An 18,615-nucleotide genomic window follows, 5' to 3' on the forward strand; every position below is an offset into this window, starting at 1 on the left:
AGGTAATAAAAATAGCGGTAAACTACTTGATAGAATAAAGACGATGTATTCAAACTAAGGGGCATTGTAACATAGAACATTCTATCTAGCATTAGGCAATAAAAATAGCGGTAAACTACTTGATAGAATAAAGAAAATGTATTCAAACTAAGGGGCATCGTAACATAGAACATACTATCTAGCATTAGGCAATAAAAATAGCGGTAAACTACTTGATAGTAATAAAGACAATGTATTCAAATTAAGGGGCATTGTAACATAGAACATACTATCAAGCATTAGGTAATAAAAATAGCGTTAAACTACTTGATAGAATAAAGACAATGTATTCAAACTAAGGGGAATTGTATCTTCTGAGCAAATTTTTACAATAATACAAGATTTATAGTTGCCATCTATACCACTGTTGCTTCAAAAATATGATGAAATGATGACTTAGAGCTACGGATTGTCTCAAAAATGCTCTCAAGATTTGTCACTTTTTACCACAAAAAGTGTAAAGTAAGAGAGTTAAAATTTAGTGGATGGCACAGTAATTAACTGTAAAAATTTCATTTAAAATTAAGTAAAATTGGTTCTTTCAAAGAATAAAAAAAAAAAGTTTAGACACTGAAATGAAGGTGGATGGCTATGAAAAAAAGAAATACTGCTTAAGAGTTAAAATTATCGCATGAAGTAATCAACAATCTTCAATGCTCATTTGTGTATTTTATTTTTATGTATTTATGATTGGAGCAGTCTGTTCATGTATTTATGGATTGGAGCAGTCAGTTCATGTATTTATGATTGGAGCAGTCTGTTCAGACTGTTGTTCTGTAACATATGGTGTTAATGTGAACGGATTTCTCTTTTTTATTTATACATGTACTCACATAACAACAGATTGTAAATAGCAGCAGAGGCATAGCTGAAAATCCTAGTAAATATTTCCACCCTAGAGTAGGCATCACAGCTAAGGCTAATAATACTTCAAAACATGCTCCTATGGCCCAAAATACCTGGAAAAATAAGAAAAAAATTTAAATATCTACAAAAACAATGAAGATACCTTCTTAAGTGAAGGCATCAAATAAAACTGAGAAAGGAAATCGGGATGGAAGGGTCAAAGAAACAACAACCTGACCAAAGACCAAATAGCAGAAAACAGACTTAGGGAATCAATGGGTCTTTAACACAGCGAGAAAATCACGCACCCAAAGAGGGCTTCAGCTGGACACTAAACAACAACAATGAATGTTAATTTATCAAGAATGATGTTACATTAAAACAAGCTCCTTATCTCAAACTAACAACTAAACACAAATACTTAAATCATAAAAAACTATAGTTGCCAGTGTTCCAGCTTGAATTTCAAAAGGGCAGGGTGCCAATCCTGAAAAAGGGCATTTAACACGTGATATGATAATATGAAAAGGGCATGTTTTAATAAAGATATTAATCAAACATTGTGTTAATTCGTTGAAATCACTGGTTATACAACAACTACATCATTAGACCATATAGAACTCTACCTTTCTACTTTTTAGGGTTAAAAACTTGCCAAGCAGCTTATCACACAAGTTTTTAAATCAATGCTTGGCACAGTTAATATACAGCATGTTTTGAAAGGTGTCCTGCTTCACTCTGTTTCTATGGTCTGACACACTTTACCAGTTTCACCTTTCTACCTCTGCTGTGCTTAATGGCAATATAGCACAAAACAGCTGTGCTCATTAAATGCACAATGTTTGGATATAGCAACAGTGAAAATTTGTATTAAAATAAAGAAAATAGAAAAAGATGACCAAGACACCCTTCCAACACTGCTACTAAGATGACAGTTAATGACAAATATGTTTGAATTTGATATTTATTTCATAGAGAACAATTAAAACATTGTCTTCCACAAGTTGTTGTGGTTTTCAACTTTCTGTCATTATGTTTTCTCCATGAAACTACGGTAAACATTGCAAATTGTGCCTAAAATATTGTATGCACATTTCTTCAAAGATAATTGCAGACTGACTGATTCTATTGAATGAATTAATGTTGATGATCATTAATGACCCATCCAATAAACGGATTACCTATTACAACAGATTATGACACCAGCTGTAACAGTTGCTTAGCTTGGGGTCGTAAACAATGTTATAAACTTTTCGCCAGGTAAAATTTAGTAATTAGTGGATCATATCAATACAAACAAAATAATATAAATCGATCTTCAAAAAAAGGCAAGACACAGGGCCGCACTCTGGAAAGGCCGGATACCACACCCTCTGAAAACGGCCTAGCTGGAACACTGAGTCACTGTCCTGTAAAATGGCAAATGGTTTTGGGTAGAAAATTTTTAAACATTTCACGTTCATTCCAGATTATGTTTTTAGCAGAACATAAAACATTCCCAGAAAAAAGGGTACATACCTCTATCAAAACTACACATGTTGCTCTTGATGCAGATGGTAAAAACTCAGCATACAATGTTACTCTGCAAAACAATTTAAATCAATATGAATAAAAAAATTTACAATTTCTTATAAGAAAGCTAATTAAAGTATAAATTGATAGTCTGATATAAAAACTAATACATATAAAGTCTTTTAAACTAATTGACAACATCCTACACAAGACAACCTGTTTGACTTTTGTATAATTTAAAAATAACTGATAGATTTATAGCAAATGTACCTCAAAAATAGAAAAAAAAACTTAGTCACTCATGCATAATATGTAGGTCATAGTTACCAAAATATTGCAGAAGGATTTTGCATGAGATAAGGTGTGTAATGGAGTAGTATATTTTATAGAAGTACAAATCCTGTTATAAACAAAGTTTGGAGAATTTGAAAAATAATCAAATCCACTAACCATCTATAACATCCTCATCAAAATTGTGTCTAGAAGTATACCTTAACTGCTCTCACTACCAACCTCCTTAAAATGATAAACAACATGAAGAAGTTATCATACTAAATACTTACGATTGAGGAGCGCCACCAATACCAAAACCCACCAGTCCTCTTAAAATCAACAACCAGGCAAAGTTAGGAGAAAATGCACTAAGTATTCCAAAATAGCAGGTAAACACAGAACATAATATCAACTCCTGTAAATAAAAACTTATTGGAAGAATTAATGCAAAAAAGACCAAAAAATGAAGAAAAAACGTATGAAACACTGGTTTGAAATATACACCATGATGAAATATAATAAAAAAAATGTTAAAATATACTGGTGCATGAATCTGTATATATAGAATTAAAAAATTTATCTGTGGAGAAAGTGGGCAAAACCTTTTCATGTTAACCTGTTAGGCCTTATTCAAGGTGTTGTTAACTGTTATCTGAGAGAATTTTCAACCCACTGTGTTAACTGTTCTTAAATTTTTGAATTTATTGTTAACTGTTTTTGCCAAAATAGAGTTGTTGTTAACATGTTAACAGACCCCTATTGCCCTCCCCCCTCTATCAAGGTGAGCATGCTTTTACAACTGAGGCAATTATGAGGTGTGGTCAACTATTTAAGAAAGTTTTATATAATGCCATGAACATTTTGAATGAAAATTTTACCACCTTTCAGTTTGAATATAAAAAATGACAATAAAAAAACACAAAGAATTAAATAAATCTTGAAATATTAGTTATTCTTGCATTAATTGATATACATTTGTATTGATATTGATCAGGAGTTGAAGTTAAATAAAACTTACAGCTTTTCTACCATATTTGTCTGATATACTTCCCCATAAACTAGAGCTACACATCATACCAGCAAATACTACCTAAAAGATAAAATTGGGTCACAATAACCTTAAAATATGTGGATTATGTTTTCCTATTGTTCAAAGCATTACAAAAGGCTAGATTACAAGAAAAGTTTGTACATGTAATAGTTAAAAATAGATAGAAGAATATTCAGTCTGATTAAAATCCCAACCTCTCAGGGCTCCTGTATTCTGATATGATGCGAACCAAATTAAAATAAACGATAGCAAGTGAGAGGTTTGATTTTAATCATACTGATGAATATTATACACAATCTTGAAGATGAAAACTCATAAATAACTAAATCACATCAGAGTAAATGGTGCTTGATTCAATATTGATCCTTTATGTCAAGAAAATTAAACATGTTAGCAAATCTGAATTTGGGTGATGTGTTCATGATTTATAAAAACTTCAGTTCACTTTGCTTTGTAGAGATATTACGAGGTAATGGTGGAAAGAAATATTTGCTGTTTATATTAATGTCATTTGGTCTTAAGTGGATATTTGTCTCACTGGCAATCATGTCACATCTTCAATAATTTATGTAAATGTTTTTCCTGGAATATGTTGAATTGCCTGACATTTAACAGAGATGCATGATGGTGAGGGGGAAAGAAACCAACATTTCAGTGTGTACTTACTGTTGTTATAAGAGCTTGTTGCCAGCCTTTTAACTGCCATTCACAATGTAAGGCAGGAGATAGAATGGCTAAAATCATCATCTCCATAGCATCAGCCATCTACAAAACCACAAATAATAATTAAAAAGAAACCATGCCGTTTTTAACTCTGCCATGTTTTTTTGTCTTCTTGTATCTTGAAGATATATATAGAAGACTTGTGTTTCTTGAGAAAGCATCATGCAGTCATCTATAAAATACGAAATTATAATTAAAGAAAAACATGCCATGTTTAACCCTGCCATGTTTAACCCTGCCATATTTTTCACGACTGTCCCAAGTCAGGAATCTCTAGTCTTTGTTAGTCTTGTGTGTCTCACTCATCCCTGGGGGATAATGGGTGCTGTACAAACTGAAGAATAGCAATAAAAATCTAGTTTCCTTTCTTCTTTCAATTTTTTTGTACATTTTCAACACATGTTTTATCTTCTTACATGTCTGGATCATAAAATTTGTTCATTAAAATTCTCAAATTAAAGTTTGTGCATAAATGGCACAACAGCAATTCAAATTCCATTTAAAAGAATTTAAGGTGGTACCTAACACTACAGGGAGATAACTCTGTAAAGTCAGCTAAACGTTTTAATTAGGTTGTGTTGTAAAAGGAATATTAAGCTTCTCAATGATCAAAATTGGTGTTTGTCAAATTACTATATAACCAGTGTAATTTTTCTGACAAAACAGTTGGTTTAAAAAAATTTAAATTTTTATATTTTTGTCAAAGGGTCTAAGTAAATACTTTGTCAAAACTTTATGAAAATTAAACGAGCCAAATTAATTTTAGTGAAAGTGTTGGGTACCACCTTAAGGTCAAGTAACAGTAAATGAACACCGTCTAGCGGATTCCGCGAAATATTGCGACGTTTTGTACGAATTACGTCCCTTTGACCAGATTTTGCAATGTTAAAATTTCAACCAACGACTTTTCAATGGGACAACGGTAAATCTGACGGAAAGTATGTATCTTCTAGGAGAATGAACTTGTTTGCTAAAATTGAAGAAATGCTACAGGATTTTGAAAATGAATATGAAAACAGTCATGAAGACGACCTTCAAAATGAAAATCAGGTGTTTGAGTTTGGATATCTGCCGACCAGTTAAAACAAGTGTGAAAACTGTTGATCACTGTTGCTCGCCACTATTTCTACATAATTGTGATGAGGAAAAACAGTGCGGTCTTGACAGTATATTGAACTCTGACACAAAATAGTACTTTTGATGTCATTGTTTACTTAAACTAACCAACAAATATGCAGAAATGAAACTTCTGGTGAAAGGGAAATATATTTAGACCATTTTGAGTCAAAATTCACTTGTCTATGAGTTTGCGTTAAAAATTCCAGATTAATGCGCTACATAGTACACTAATTTAAGATATCCAGAAAACAGGGATTTATTTTAATAGTACCTGTGTTTTCAAGATCAGAAATTTCATATAAGACTTTAAACATTGGTTGAAAATTGTCATGTAGAAAGGTGATACATGTACAATTCAGGATATACCTGGTTTCCTTGAAGTTAAACTTAAGGTAAAATATTTAGATAGCTGTGAAAATTGCAAGATTCGGTTTAACAGATAGGGATTTTTAATTGGTGGTCTGACACCTTTATTTTCGTTTTCTTCCCAAAATAACACAAACTGAATAATCATAAGAAAAGATGACAAATGCGACTATACCTATATAGAACACAGAGGCATGATGGTTAATTCATTGTAGAAGGAAGAGAAGCGACACACAAAATTAGGTCTTCTCGTTTATTAGTATAGATACTCTAACTTTTCTTTTACAGTACTTTGTATATCCCCATCCCTGTTTCACTTGAATTATTGTCAGCTTATTCGAATATGAGCATGTTTTCTGGCACGTTTGAAATAAATGTAATTCATCTAATGTTTGAATGTAAATTTACACAATTATGTAATTATAAACATTCAGCATGTTTTAAAAGCAGGAAGAAATGTTTATAAGTGCAACACACGGTATTTTTGGACAAGAAATCAATTTTTCTTACACTTTTAAAATTCAAATGAAGTAAAACAAGAAATCAATCAGGTTGACGCAACAATGACAATCTGTTACACAGAATAATAGTGGTGCATTTATTTCCAGTGGGTCTCAATCAACACTGATTTACAGAAATCTTGGTAAGAATTTAGTCTTAGATGCTTGATTTTTTTATTAGTTGTTATTGGCTTTGGCTTTGAACAAGTCAGTAACTGTGTGTAGTGGCGGATACAGAGGGGGCATGAGGGCGTACGCCCCCCTTTTTGCTTGGACTTAGATTAGACTTCGTAAACTTTGCCATTTCCCGTGTATTTTATTTTTATGAGACAATTCTTTTCATATACAGATTTTTTTTCGCCAGTATTTACTGATTATTTCAAAAGTAAAACTACAAAATACTGAACTCCGAGGACAGTTCAAAACGGAAAGTCCCTAATCAAATGGCAAATTCAAATGATAAAACACATCAAACGAATGGACAACAACTGTCATATTCCTGACTTGGTACAGGTTTTATAGCGCTAAACCTCTCACTTATATGGCAGTCGCATCACAGTAGAGTGATTCGGTATGGTTGAGTTGACCAGTTCGTCAAAAAAACGTTACTCAGTCATTTTGAAATTCAAATTACAGGAATACATTTGCAATTCTGAGCATGAAAAATCATGACACCTTCAAAGCGACAAAGGAGTGAGCAAGAACGTATTGACTTCTATTTCACAATTCAACCAAAAAAAGTTATACTCTATTATAATCTCATGAAAAAAGTTCCACATTAATATTATTTACCTACAAAATTATGTTTAACCCCAAACGCCCGCGCCTATCTTAAAATAACATAGCTGAATAATTATAGATTTAAAGTGCAAGGTTCGAGCCATTGTTTGAGGAGGCAGTCTGAGATCTGAGAGTCTGGCCGTATTTAGATGGAAAATAATAATCTTGTCCACTTTTTGGCTAATAGAAACTAAAATTTCCAACAGAATAATATAGCATTAAATGAACATAATGAATAAAAAACGGGCGTATTTTTTCGGGAAGGGGGTTTGTATGAACTGATATATCGAATACTTTTATCAAGATCAGACTGCCTGCTGGTGTGGCCTTTATGTCTCCATTTGTCAACCGTCATTCATAAATTCGTTGTCATTTCAGACTCATTCGTAGCCTTTGGTTAATTTTCAATTGTGTTGGGTAAAACATATCAACCAAACATTTGTATAAAAATTGCTTGTTTGTCTTTTTTAACTCGTGTAGCTCGTATTGTAAAATTCATCGAATAGCGCGGCGTGTATCTTGTTTACAACAAGAAATCTGTGAGCTTATGCTAACTTAACATACAACAAGCGAGAATTTTCCATGTCTATTTTTTACTGACAAGTCCCACATCAAATATATCAGTTCATAGCTTTTGACCCATACTATAATTTTATGATAGACAATTTATGGGGAGAATACAACATCAAAAATGTCCAACTCTTACACTTAACAGCAACTATTAAATATACATGCCCCACGTCAAGAACCGTTTAAAAAGTGCATTTTACACTTATTTTATGTTTTTCAGCCAAAAAAAGGTCCCAAAATTTGTTCGCCTCGCTCCGCTCGGCAAATTTAAAAAAAACTTCGCCCCACTTTGCAAAATCCTGGATCCGCCCCTGTATTCTATATGTAGTATGTCAAAACTGTTCATACAAAAACCCTATATTCACTGGGGAAAGACATCGTGTAGCAGGAAATAAGCAGAATGGGGTACAAGTTTGGGACATTAATACTAAACTTAGTCTTGTACGGTAAGACTAGATATCCCCTAGTTATATCTAGTCTTACCGTACTAGATATAACTAGGGGATATAAATTTTATGCAGATCAAAATAAAATATTTACAAAGATGTCAGTTTGTTTTAATTGTTAACTTGCAGATGTATAAATAACCGCACGATACTCTTTCAATAATTTGTAGAATCGTTGATATAATGTTTGTTTATAAATGCGATGTTAAGCAGTAGTATATGGACGGAGTTCGATCTGTCGTGATATAGTACCAAAAAACGAGCTATTACATGTTCCGCTGCTAAAGTAACCGTTGTTTTCAAAAATTTGCCAAATCATATATCGGAACGGAGAAAAAATGCAAACAGATGATCTACACGATAGTCTAAGAGATTTACGAATTGGTTACCCAAAAAAGTGACAAAATTCAACAATCTCCCATTAGAGCAAATATTAATAAAGATCACAACCCTGACCACATGCACACCTTCAATATATGTACAAACAGACAACAAAGTGAAAACGTTCTAGGATTCAAACTGTAGATGTTATGCGGATTAACTATAATAGGGGAAGGACGGCGGACAGAAGGACAGGGGTAACCCCCCCCCCCCTCAACTTTCAGTTGCTGGGGCATAACAAATTATAGTTTCAATTACATCTTTTATTGCGTCAACTTGTAGATTGTAGACAGTAAACCTGATGATTTCTATTTTTATGTTTTTAATATTTTTGCGTTCATGTACTTACAATGTATTTTTGTTTGAACTAGTAATTGTTTTAGATATGTGTATTGATAATGAACATAATGTATCATATTTTTTATAACGTATAGTTTCTTTTTAAAATGTCCCATAAAAGAGGGTCTGATTGAGGTTAACGGAATACAGAATAATGGGCAAAAATTGCAGAATAAAAGGCAAAAAAAAAAAAGAAAAAAGAAAAAGAGCATAATGGGGTGCCTAAATATAAAGAATAAAGAATATCAGAAATACAAAATAAAAATTAATGATAATTATCCAGATACAAAGAATCTATCAATACGAAACACATATTAATCGTGCATAATCAACACGAAGAACGTTGGAAATAATTAGCATGATAACTTGACGTTATGTAATAAAAATAACGATGTCACAAATTTTGATGGGTTTTTTGCCAAAATGTTGAGTTTGCGTCGCTTCTACAGGGAAAACGAAGTCGGTGACCATATTTGTTTTTAACATCATCTAATTCGTAAGACAAAGAGGAAGAAAATGTTAATTTAAAAAAAAATTCTATGGAGCGGTTTACGTGATTTATACCGGAAACAGAAAATTGTAGAAGAAAAATACAGATTCCCCCTATATATTCAATGTAATTAAAGGGAAACTTCGCAAAAAAATCAAAAATTGATATTATGTCCATTCTGTATAAAAATGCTCAAATTTATAGATATTAAAGTTTTATTCCGCTAAATAAGAGATCACCATCGATTTTAAATTTTGAGTATCAGTTCTCTGTGCTCCGCCATTTTGTCACCTTCTCCGATGAAAAATCCCGATATGTCTATAAACCACAAAGGAACAAAACTACAGTAAACGATGTAGTCGTAATTGCGTGTCGATATCTTGTCAATCGTACGGTTGTTTTATCTGACTGACTAACTTGATACGGAAAATGGTCTTATTTTTTTAAATAACCATATAGTCTGTTATTTTTAAACTGATAATATTGTAATTAGTTAAAAAGTCAAAGTTCAAATCATAAATAAGTGTTCCGTGGAAATTGTTGTCGAAAATCTAATTCGTTCATAATTCTTTAAAGTAATAAACTTTATTTAAATAAATTCGGATCTTCCCTCATCTGATCACCAGCATGGCTAAAGGTATTACTCCCAAAGGTATTGGAAGGGGTGTAAGGTGACACGTCCAGGTATTCAATCGATTTCCTGTCCGGTGGGCTTGCAAGTTCATGCATCGTTTCACTTCTGTAGGTATTGATCAGTGTACACGACCGTAACTTATAACTTTCCATTTTGAACTATCAGGTGCATGTATAATATACATTTTTGTTTTGCGTGTCCGAAAGTGATATAATATACTAGTCATTACTGAACTCATACGCTTGTTTATAAATAACATTTCTGGTGTAAAGAATATTATTTATAAAAAAAAAATAATACAAAACAAAAAATTTGAAGAAATACAAATCTATTTACATATTTTTCCAAGGGTTAATTTGGGAAAATACTCGTTGTCAATAGTTTAGGACAGATTGGAACGAACATACCAGAATTATTGATTTAAAAAAATGTGCGCACTTGTCGACGATTCGTGTATACATACGCCTGGGTAGAAAGTTACGGAACTATAGTCAGTAGCGCAATTTAAAATATGTATACATGTATACATTGAACATAAGAAAGAAACATACATTTTGTGTAAATTGTGGTAAAAGTTTTGTAAATAGACTAGTCCACGTATGCCAACAGTATGTAATCAACGAATTCGGTAGACTATTGTATACCAAAAGAAGAAGAAGAAAAAAAGAAACAATTTGATTTAAATACAGGTCAATTTATAACTTGCTTTGGTTCATCGAAGTTAAGAACATAGTAAACTCACAGATTTATATATCCAATTAGATTGTTCTCGAATAAAGGACGAAATTCGTCATCATCACAATTGTTCCGACATTCATGTAAAATATATGCAACTGGACGTACACTAATAATCCCCAAGGGATGTGAATATTTTCTAGGAAAACTATTGAGTATCAATTTCGGGATTTATTTTCTTTCTTGATATTCAATGACAGCAATTTAAAGAATAAACTGCTTGTCGGATATTTGTCCGCTTTAGGGGTATTCTTGCAAGTTGAACAGACTTATAATAACATTCAAAAATAGGGAAAGATAACATTAAATTCGTTGTCTTTTAATTTTAAACATCGTTGGTCAAATAGTTATTTAAGTATATATATACGTTGGGAGACGACGACTATTATAGATGTCTCAGATTTTAATAAGGACGTTCCCAATTATGAATAAATTTGGTTGACGTTTTTCACACTTGAAAAGAATATCTATTCGTAATTTTTCGATTCCATTCCATGAAGATCCTTATATTTCCTGTCAACTTTTTAAACCTCTTAAGTACAAAAGTATTTTTTTCTTTATTCGTACATATTATTTTCCGCTTCGGTAGCGTTATCTTCAGATAGATTCAGATATTAATTAATACATGGCTTTCAAAAGTCTAAATGTAAGTGTTCTCGTATATTTTTTCGCCTAATAAAGACCAATAAAAATGATTTAGTAAAGCTATTTCTAATTTCTAAATCCCCCTTTTTTATGAGACATAAATCAAGGACAAGACTTGTATATCATTTCATTTTGACATATGAATTAAGTTTCCCGTCTTTAACCGAAAATTGTGTATTTCTTAGTAAATTAACTTATTTGAATTCAAATAAATAATAGCACCAAATATAATTAAATAATTCTACGGCGATCAATTTTTATTTGTCACCAACTTGAATATGTATTTTTAATGTGTGTATTAAATGCTACAACTGATCCGAATAGACAGTCACACCTGGCAAGGTGTGCCCTAGAGGCGTGGTTAAATACCGAAGTGCAAATAACAATTTACCTTTCAACAAGCCATCTACGAGTATTGCCACAGAACCCGTGAATACACACATCGTATAAACCTAGTCATAGCAGAGATAGTAAAAGGTCAATAAGAGTACACCAACATATTGTCTTTACAGATTATTGTACTTTAATTTGTTCACCTTATCAGTCCGAAAATGCATTTATTAAAAATAAATTTATAACTTTTTGTGTTGTCTACAAAAATAATTCGAATATATACGTTTAACATAGATAATTTATCTCACGAATGAGTACAATTGAACGTCTGTGCGTTTTATCTTCTTATTATCGGATGGTTATTAGATAAAGCATAAGTCATCGGCGCGCTTACGATTACGCTAAAATATGATTAAAAACCAAGACTTTTAATGATTGTATTTTAAATCCCGGCATGCAAAAATCAGGAGAAAACGTCACGACCTACAGGAAGTAGTTGATATTTTTTCATTAATTATTGAATTTCTCCTTTATTACTGCACTTATAGCGATAAAACTTTGTGAATATATATATTATGTCATAATGAACATATTTAAACCATAAGTAAAAAATCGTGAATTTTCCCTTTAAGTACCCTCTCGGACCATTTTAAAAATGATTTTTTTCTCGAAAACGAAGTCGGTGACATATACTTTTTTAACATTTTCTGATGTATATTTTCAATATCTAATCGAGTTCTAAATTTAAAAAAAAATCTATGCACTAGTTCATTTACTGATCCTTGACCTTAAGCATGTACAGCATAACTGAACAATCAATGTTTTACAGCTTCCATTGCAGTCACATGACTTTTTCAACCCATTGTGGTGTTTTTTTTCCCCCACCGTAAACATAACTTGATGTGTACCTAAAAAATGAAATCTGAAACCCTATCATTATCTTACATCATTAAAATGGAAAAAATTAAAACCAACAACCTCTCCATTTTAAAGAAAAACAATAATGGACATTGCAAATTTGATTTGATCTGACATAAAGACTTACCCAGGCAAAACCTGTAAGAATGGACAGCTTGACTTGAAACTTCCCAAAACCAATATTATCTATTGCTTGCTGTATTGTGTAAGTATCTACAACAAATTGTAAATACAACATTATTTTTTAATTGTAATGATTATTTTATTACATAATTTACATCAGTTTTTCAATTATGGGTTGCTTGCCTTTGAGAGAGCTTTTATGTCCTAAGTCAAGAATCTCATGTTCAGTGGTTGTTGTCTGTTTATGTGGTTCATAAGTGTTTCTCGTTTCTTGTTTTATATAGGTTAGACTCTTGGTTTTCCCATCTGAATGGTTTTACACTCATAATGGCTCTTTATAGATTGCTGTTCGGTGTGAGCCAAGGCTCTGTGTTGAAGGTTGTACATTGACCTATAATGGTTTACTTTTAAAAATTGTTACTTGGATGGAGAATGGTCTCATTGGCACTCATACCACATCTTCCTATATCTATGTACATATTGTGAAAAAAATTGACAGCGGCTAGTAACATGAACTAAAGATCTGTCTTCAACAAAATCTGTTAAGGAATTTTAAAATACATTTTAATAGGTATAACTAAGGACAAGTACTCACAATGTTTTCACTTATAGATGGACATGAACATATGTCTTAAATTTAAACTAAGTTTATGAAATTGACCTGCAACTTTGCAGTATGGGCTTTGCTCATTGTTGAAGGTCATATGGTGATCTATAGTTGCTAATTTCTGTGTCATTTGGTCTCTTGTGGAGAGTTGTCTCATTGGCAATTATACCAAATCTTCTAATTTATACTTCAAGAAAAACATGCAGATTTGAACTAGTCAACAAAATTCAGATACCATCACATAAAATGAGTAATTATTTGCAGTATAAAATTAAAGCTAAGGCTCTAAATTTTAACATGTCTAAGTCAACAGTACAAACTAACAGATATAATGAAATTTCAGATTCTAACCTTAATAATTAAGGTTTAAGCAGAAATGTCATATTGATTGTGAAAGTAATACCATCCAGTTTATGTATTTTCAAAATGCTTGTTAATCTTTTACTTTAAACATGCCATATGACTAGTAATAACGTAAAAGCTGTGTTTCTCATTGCACTTTTTAACATGAATTACAACCTCATTCAGAAATAACACCAAGATTACAGACCAGCAAAAAGCAATCAATTGTATTAGAGTCGGAAATGACATTTGTAAAATCAGTCATTTGTAGGTTTTACAGATCTTAATCATGAGGGTTTGGATGGGGTTAAATGATTAAAGAATAATGCCCTTAAAAAATGAAAATTAGAGAATAATGGGCAAAAAAAATGAAGATTAGAGAAAAAAGGGATTAATTTTTAAAGATTAGAGAAAAAAAGGGGTTTATTTTTTGAAGATTAGAGAAAAAAGGGGTGAAAAATAAATGTTTACAGAATAACAGACTCCCCCATCCAGACTCTCAATCATGACTGTATTGATTAAACGTCCAGAATGGTTCACGTCCTTAGAAAATATAAACAGCTATAGACCTTGAGTATTGATGATCAGGCTATATTTGTCAACAAGATGTCTCTCTTTATCAAAAGTAATAAAGGACAATTAATCTAGCTTATATCTCTTTATAATACAATGTCATCATTAAGTTTCTATATAACACATTGTCATCATTTAGTTTCTATATAACACATTGTCATCATTTAGTTTCTATATAACACATTGTCATCATTTAGTTTCTATATAACACATTGTCATCATTTCTTAATAACACATTGTCATCATTTAGTTTCTATATAACACATTGTCATCATTTAGTTTCTAGAGAACACATGTCATCAATAAGTTTCCATATAAGGGTTTTTCCATGAATTTAAGAAAAATGGAGTCTTAAGCCAGTTGATAATAATTACTGTTACTGATATTCTTCTTACATTGCAGAATAAAAGGAAATCAAAATTTATGTCTTCATTGAATGAACTACACAGCTTGATTGACTGATGTTTAATGCCACTTTCAATGATGGACAAGTATTCTGGTCCGAGTACACAGTTATCGTCCTTTGATTTTCGTTGTCCACGAATATAGTCCTTAGTGTGGACAGTGTGTTACTTGCCAATTTTTGTTATACCCCTTCCAAATTTATTTCTCCATGTTTTATGCCTCATATAGCAAGTAGGGGGGTGAAATGACACTGTAAAAAAATTTGGGTCATAAATATTAATGTAAAGTAGTGATTAGGTACAGCTGAAAAAGGTCAAAAATTAGCACTTCGGAAGCTGTCAAAAGATTTCAAGACCCCCTTAACACAAAATTGTCCATATTTTGAGTTAGAGCTGATGAAGTTTTCTATAATTTTGATATAATTTGTCCCAAAAGTAGTACAACACATTGTAAAAATATTATTGAGAAAGCGCAGGTGGGATTTTTTTAATTTTCATTTATTGTCTAAAAGAAATGCACTACGAAATAACTGTGTACTCGGACCTTCTGTGAGTATTGCATGGCAATACAATGTCCCCTAGCTACTGGTTAAACAAATCGTTGTATTGGAACAAAATTCTAACTTGATCTATAACTTGTCATGATGAAAACTTTATAACAAATACCAAGTCAACATCTTCAAGCATGACAAAAAAGACAAATTGAAAACTGATTATTTAAGAGAATTTTCTAAGACCAAGGACCATAACCCTGCACTAAACATGCTAAATCATCAGATCGGAACAATATTGGAACTTGACCTGTAACTTGTCATGATTAAACAATATATCAAATATCAAATCAATATCTTCAAGCATAAAGAAACTAGAGGCTCTAAAGAGCCTGTGTCGCTCACCTTGGTCTAGGTGAACATTAAACCTTTGTTTCTTTTGACAGAGATGGAAAAAATTGTGTTTTGGTGATGGTGATGTGTTTGTAGATCTTACTTTACTAAACATTCTTGCTGCTTACAATTATCTCTATCTATAATGAACTTGGCCCAGTAGTTTCAGTGGAAAATGTTAGTGAAAATCTACAAATTTTATGAAAATTGTTAAAAATTGACTATGAAGGGCAATAACTCCTTAGGGGGTCAATTTGACCATTTTGGTCATGTTGCCTTATTTTTAGGTCTTACTTTGCTGTACATTATTGCTGTTTACAGTTTATCTCTATCTATAACAATATTCAAGATAATAACAAAAAACAACAAAATTTCCTTAAAATTACCAATTCAGGGGCAGCAACCTAATGTAACAACTGGTTATCCGATTCATCTGAAAATTCCAGGGCAGATAGATCTTGACCTGATCAACAATTTTACTTCCTGTTAGATTTGCTCTAAATGCTTTGGTTTTTGAGTTATAAGCCAAAAACTGCATTTTACCCCTATGTTCTATGTTTAGCCGGGTGGCCATCTTGATTTGAACAATATCTCTTTTTTCCATAGATATAGATACAACATGTATATGATTGTTTTTTGGGGGTCTTCTTTCTTGTTGGGTTGCTGAATATTGACATACTTTACATTTCCTTTTCTTTATAAATACAAAAAAAATCGTTATTTCCCCATCAGTCACTTTTATAAATGTACAATATGATATCATCACCAATAATCAATATCTCTGTAAATTTCACGTATTTATTGTGAAACTCTATCTTTATTACATCGCTGTGTATAAAAGGAAATCCAATTTTTGTTGACATAACATGTAATTCGATCTACATGTACTATCGGAAAATATTATCTTTTAAAATATTCGTACAAAAAACCTTTAGATGCATTCATGACAACATGTTTGGCAAATGTCTTTTATTTGTTTAAGTTTATTTTAATTTCTTGCTATTTTCTTTTATCAATCTTAAAGTTTTCAGAATAAAAATATGGTAAAATAAAGAAAAAATACCCCAACTGATGAAAAAAGTTGGAGAACTTTATATACAATGCTTGATCCCAATCGTTATCTTTCAGTCAGTGTTCTCCCCTAGGGCCTTTTAGCATCATGGTAATGTAATGTTATATTGATAGAATGTGATGTTATTTGAAATGATTTCTTTATAGAAAGTGTTATAGATGTGATGCTATAATTTCTAGAAACAAGATGATATTTCATAATTTCTTGTTTGCAAGAATGATGTAAGAAATTTCTGAGAAGAACACTTTTAAAGTGTTCGGTGTAATGTGATGTTATTTGTGCAGTTATTGGGCATAAAATCTATGGCAGTACTTTGAGTAAAGGGATGAATATTTGAATTGGAATAACTTCCTCACGACTGCACAGACAACTGTTCATAAAACCAATATATATTTTTTTTTCAGTTCAAAAATGAAGGGATCTTGTAATCTCATAAATGTCAAATGATGTGAGAAATCAGGGTATACATGTACATGTAGTAAAAAGAGTATCTCTGGTAAGGAATGATATGGATCAAACTTATTGGCCTCACACTGAAATTTTTACTACAAGTATTTAATATATATGCTAATATAAAAAAGAAGATGTGGTATGATTACCAATGAGACAACTATAGGTCACTGTACTACCTTCAACAATGAGCAAAGCCCATACCGCTATAAAGACTATAAGACAATGTAAAACATTTCAAACGAGAAAACTAATTGGCCTTATTTATGTAAAAAAAAAATTGAACGAAAAACAAATATGTAACACTAACACATAAACAAACAGCATATACTGGTACAAAAATGTATATTAATACTGAAGTTTAATTTTTTTCAAATATCTCATGACTGTAAATTCAGAAATAATTACGCGCATTTATTATTGTGTGTTTTTTTTTTAAATGGACAAAAATGCAAGATTAATTAAGTGCCATGTCAGGAAAAAATGCAAGATTAATTAAGTGCCATGTCAGGAAAAACTGCATACAGATAAGTGTATCAGATATAAGAATGCAGGTTTTTATTATTGCAATACTCACTTAGTTGCATTATTCACATTTATAAAATCCTTACAAATATTTCTTAATTTACAGTAATTACAGTACACAAGAAGTGGTTCTGTTGAAAGATACCTTTGCTGGTGTAGAGTTATTCTTGGACCAACATGTTATTGCTGTAGATTTAGATTGATTGCACTCTGATAATTGTATTAATACATTTGATTAATATGTGCAGAAAGATATTTTAGATGTTCAGCCATTAAATCACCAGTATTTATCATGTAAACTTGCAACCAAGAATTTTTTCATGAATCACCTTGTCTTGCTTGGTTAATTAACCTGCAGGGAGGTTTATAACATTATTAAGGAGAAAGCTGAAAGAAAAAGTCATGAATGTCATGGATCTTACATTCTGATGAAAGGTCATATATCTGTCCTTCAGATGAGAGGTCATGTATCTGACCTTCAGGGCAGAGGTCATGGATCTTACCTTCAGAGGAGAGGTCACGAATCTTACCTTCATGGATCCTACAATGTACCTTCAGGGTCATGGATCCTACCTTCAGAGGAGGGTTCATGGATCCTACCTTTAGAGGAGAGGTCATGGATCCTATGATCAGAGGAGAGTTCATGGATCCCACCTTCAGAGGAGAGGTCAATGATCCCACCATCAGAGAAGAGGTCATGGATCCTACCTTAAGTGGAGAGGTCATAAATCTGACATTCAGAGAAGAGTTCATGGATCCTACCTTCAGAGGAGAGGTCATAGATCTGACCTTCAGATGAGAGGTCATGGATCCTACCTTCAGAGAAGTGGTCATGGATTCTACCTTCAGAGGAGAGGTCATGGATCCAATCTTAAGATGAGAGGTCATAAATCTGACCTTCAGAGGAGAGGTCATGGATTTAACCTTCAGAGGAA

General features: G+C 31.9%; 1 protein-coding gene across 1 annotated transcript in view; it reads right to left on the reverse strand.

Moving 5' to 3' along the window:
* The window catches only part of LOC139527481 (synaptic vesicle 2-related protein-like), a 34,541-nt gene that overhangs the window by 13,807 nt on the left and 2,119 nt on the right, over positions 1-18,615 (reverse strand). The window contains exons 3-8 of the mRNA XM_071322963.1: positions 12,828-12,913; positions 4,388-4,486; positions 3,689-3,760; positions 2,961-3,085; positions 2,404-2,467; positions 873-998 (exon numbers count right to left, since the gene is read on the reverse strand). Coding sequence (XP_071179064.1) covers positions 873-998; positions 2,404-2,467; positions 2,961-3,085; positions 3,689-3,760; positions 4,388-4,486; positions 12,828-12,913 — 572 coding nt within the window. The remainder of the gene's footprint in view (positions 1-872; positions 999-2,403; positions 2,468-2,960; positions 3,086-3,688; positions 3,761-4,387; positions 4,487-12,827; positions 12,914-18,615) is intronic.

Source organism: Mytilus edulis, chromosome 6, assembly GCF_963676685.1.
Source record: "Mytilus edulis chromosome 6, xbMytEdul2.2, whole genome shotgun sequence".
In the NCBI taxonomy this organism is placed as follows: domain Eukaryota; kingdom Metazoa; phylum Mollusca; class Bivalvia; order Mytilida; family Mytilidae; genus Mytilus; species Mytilus edulis.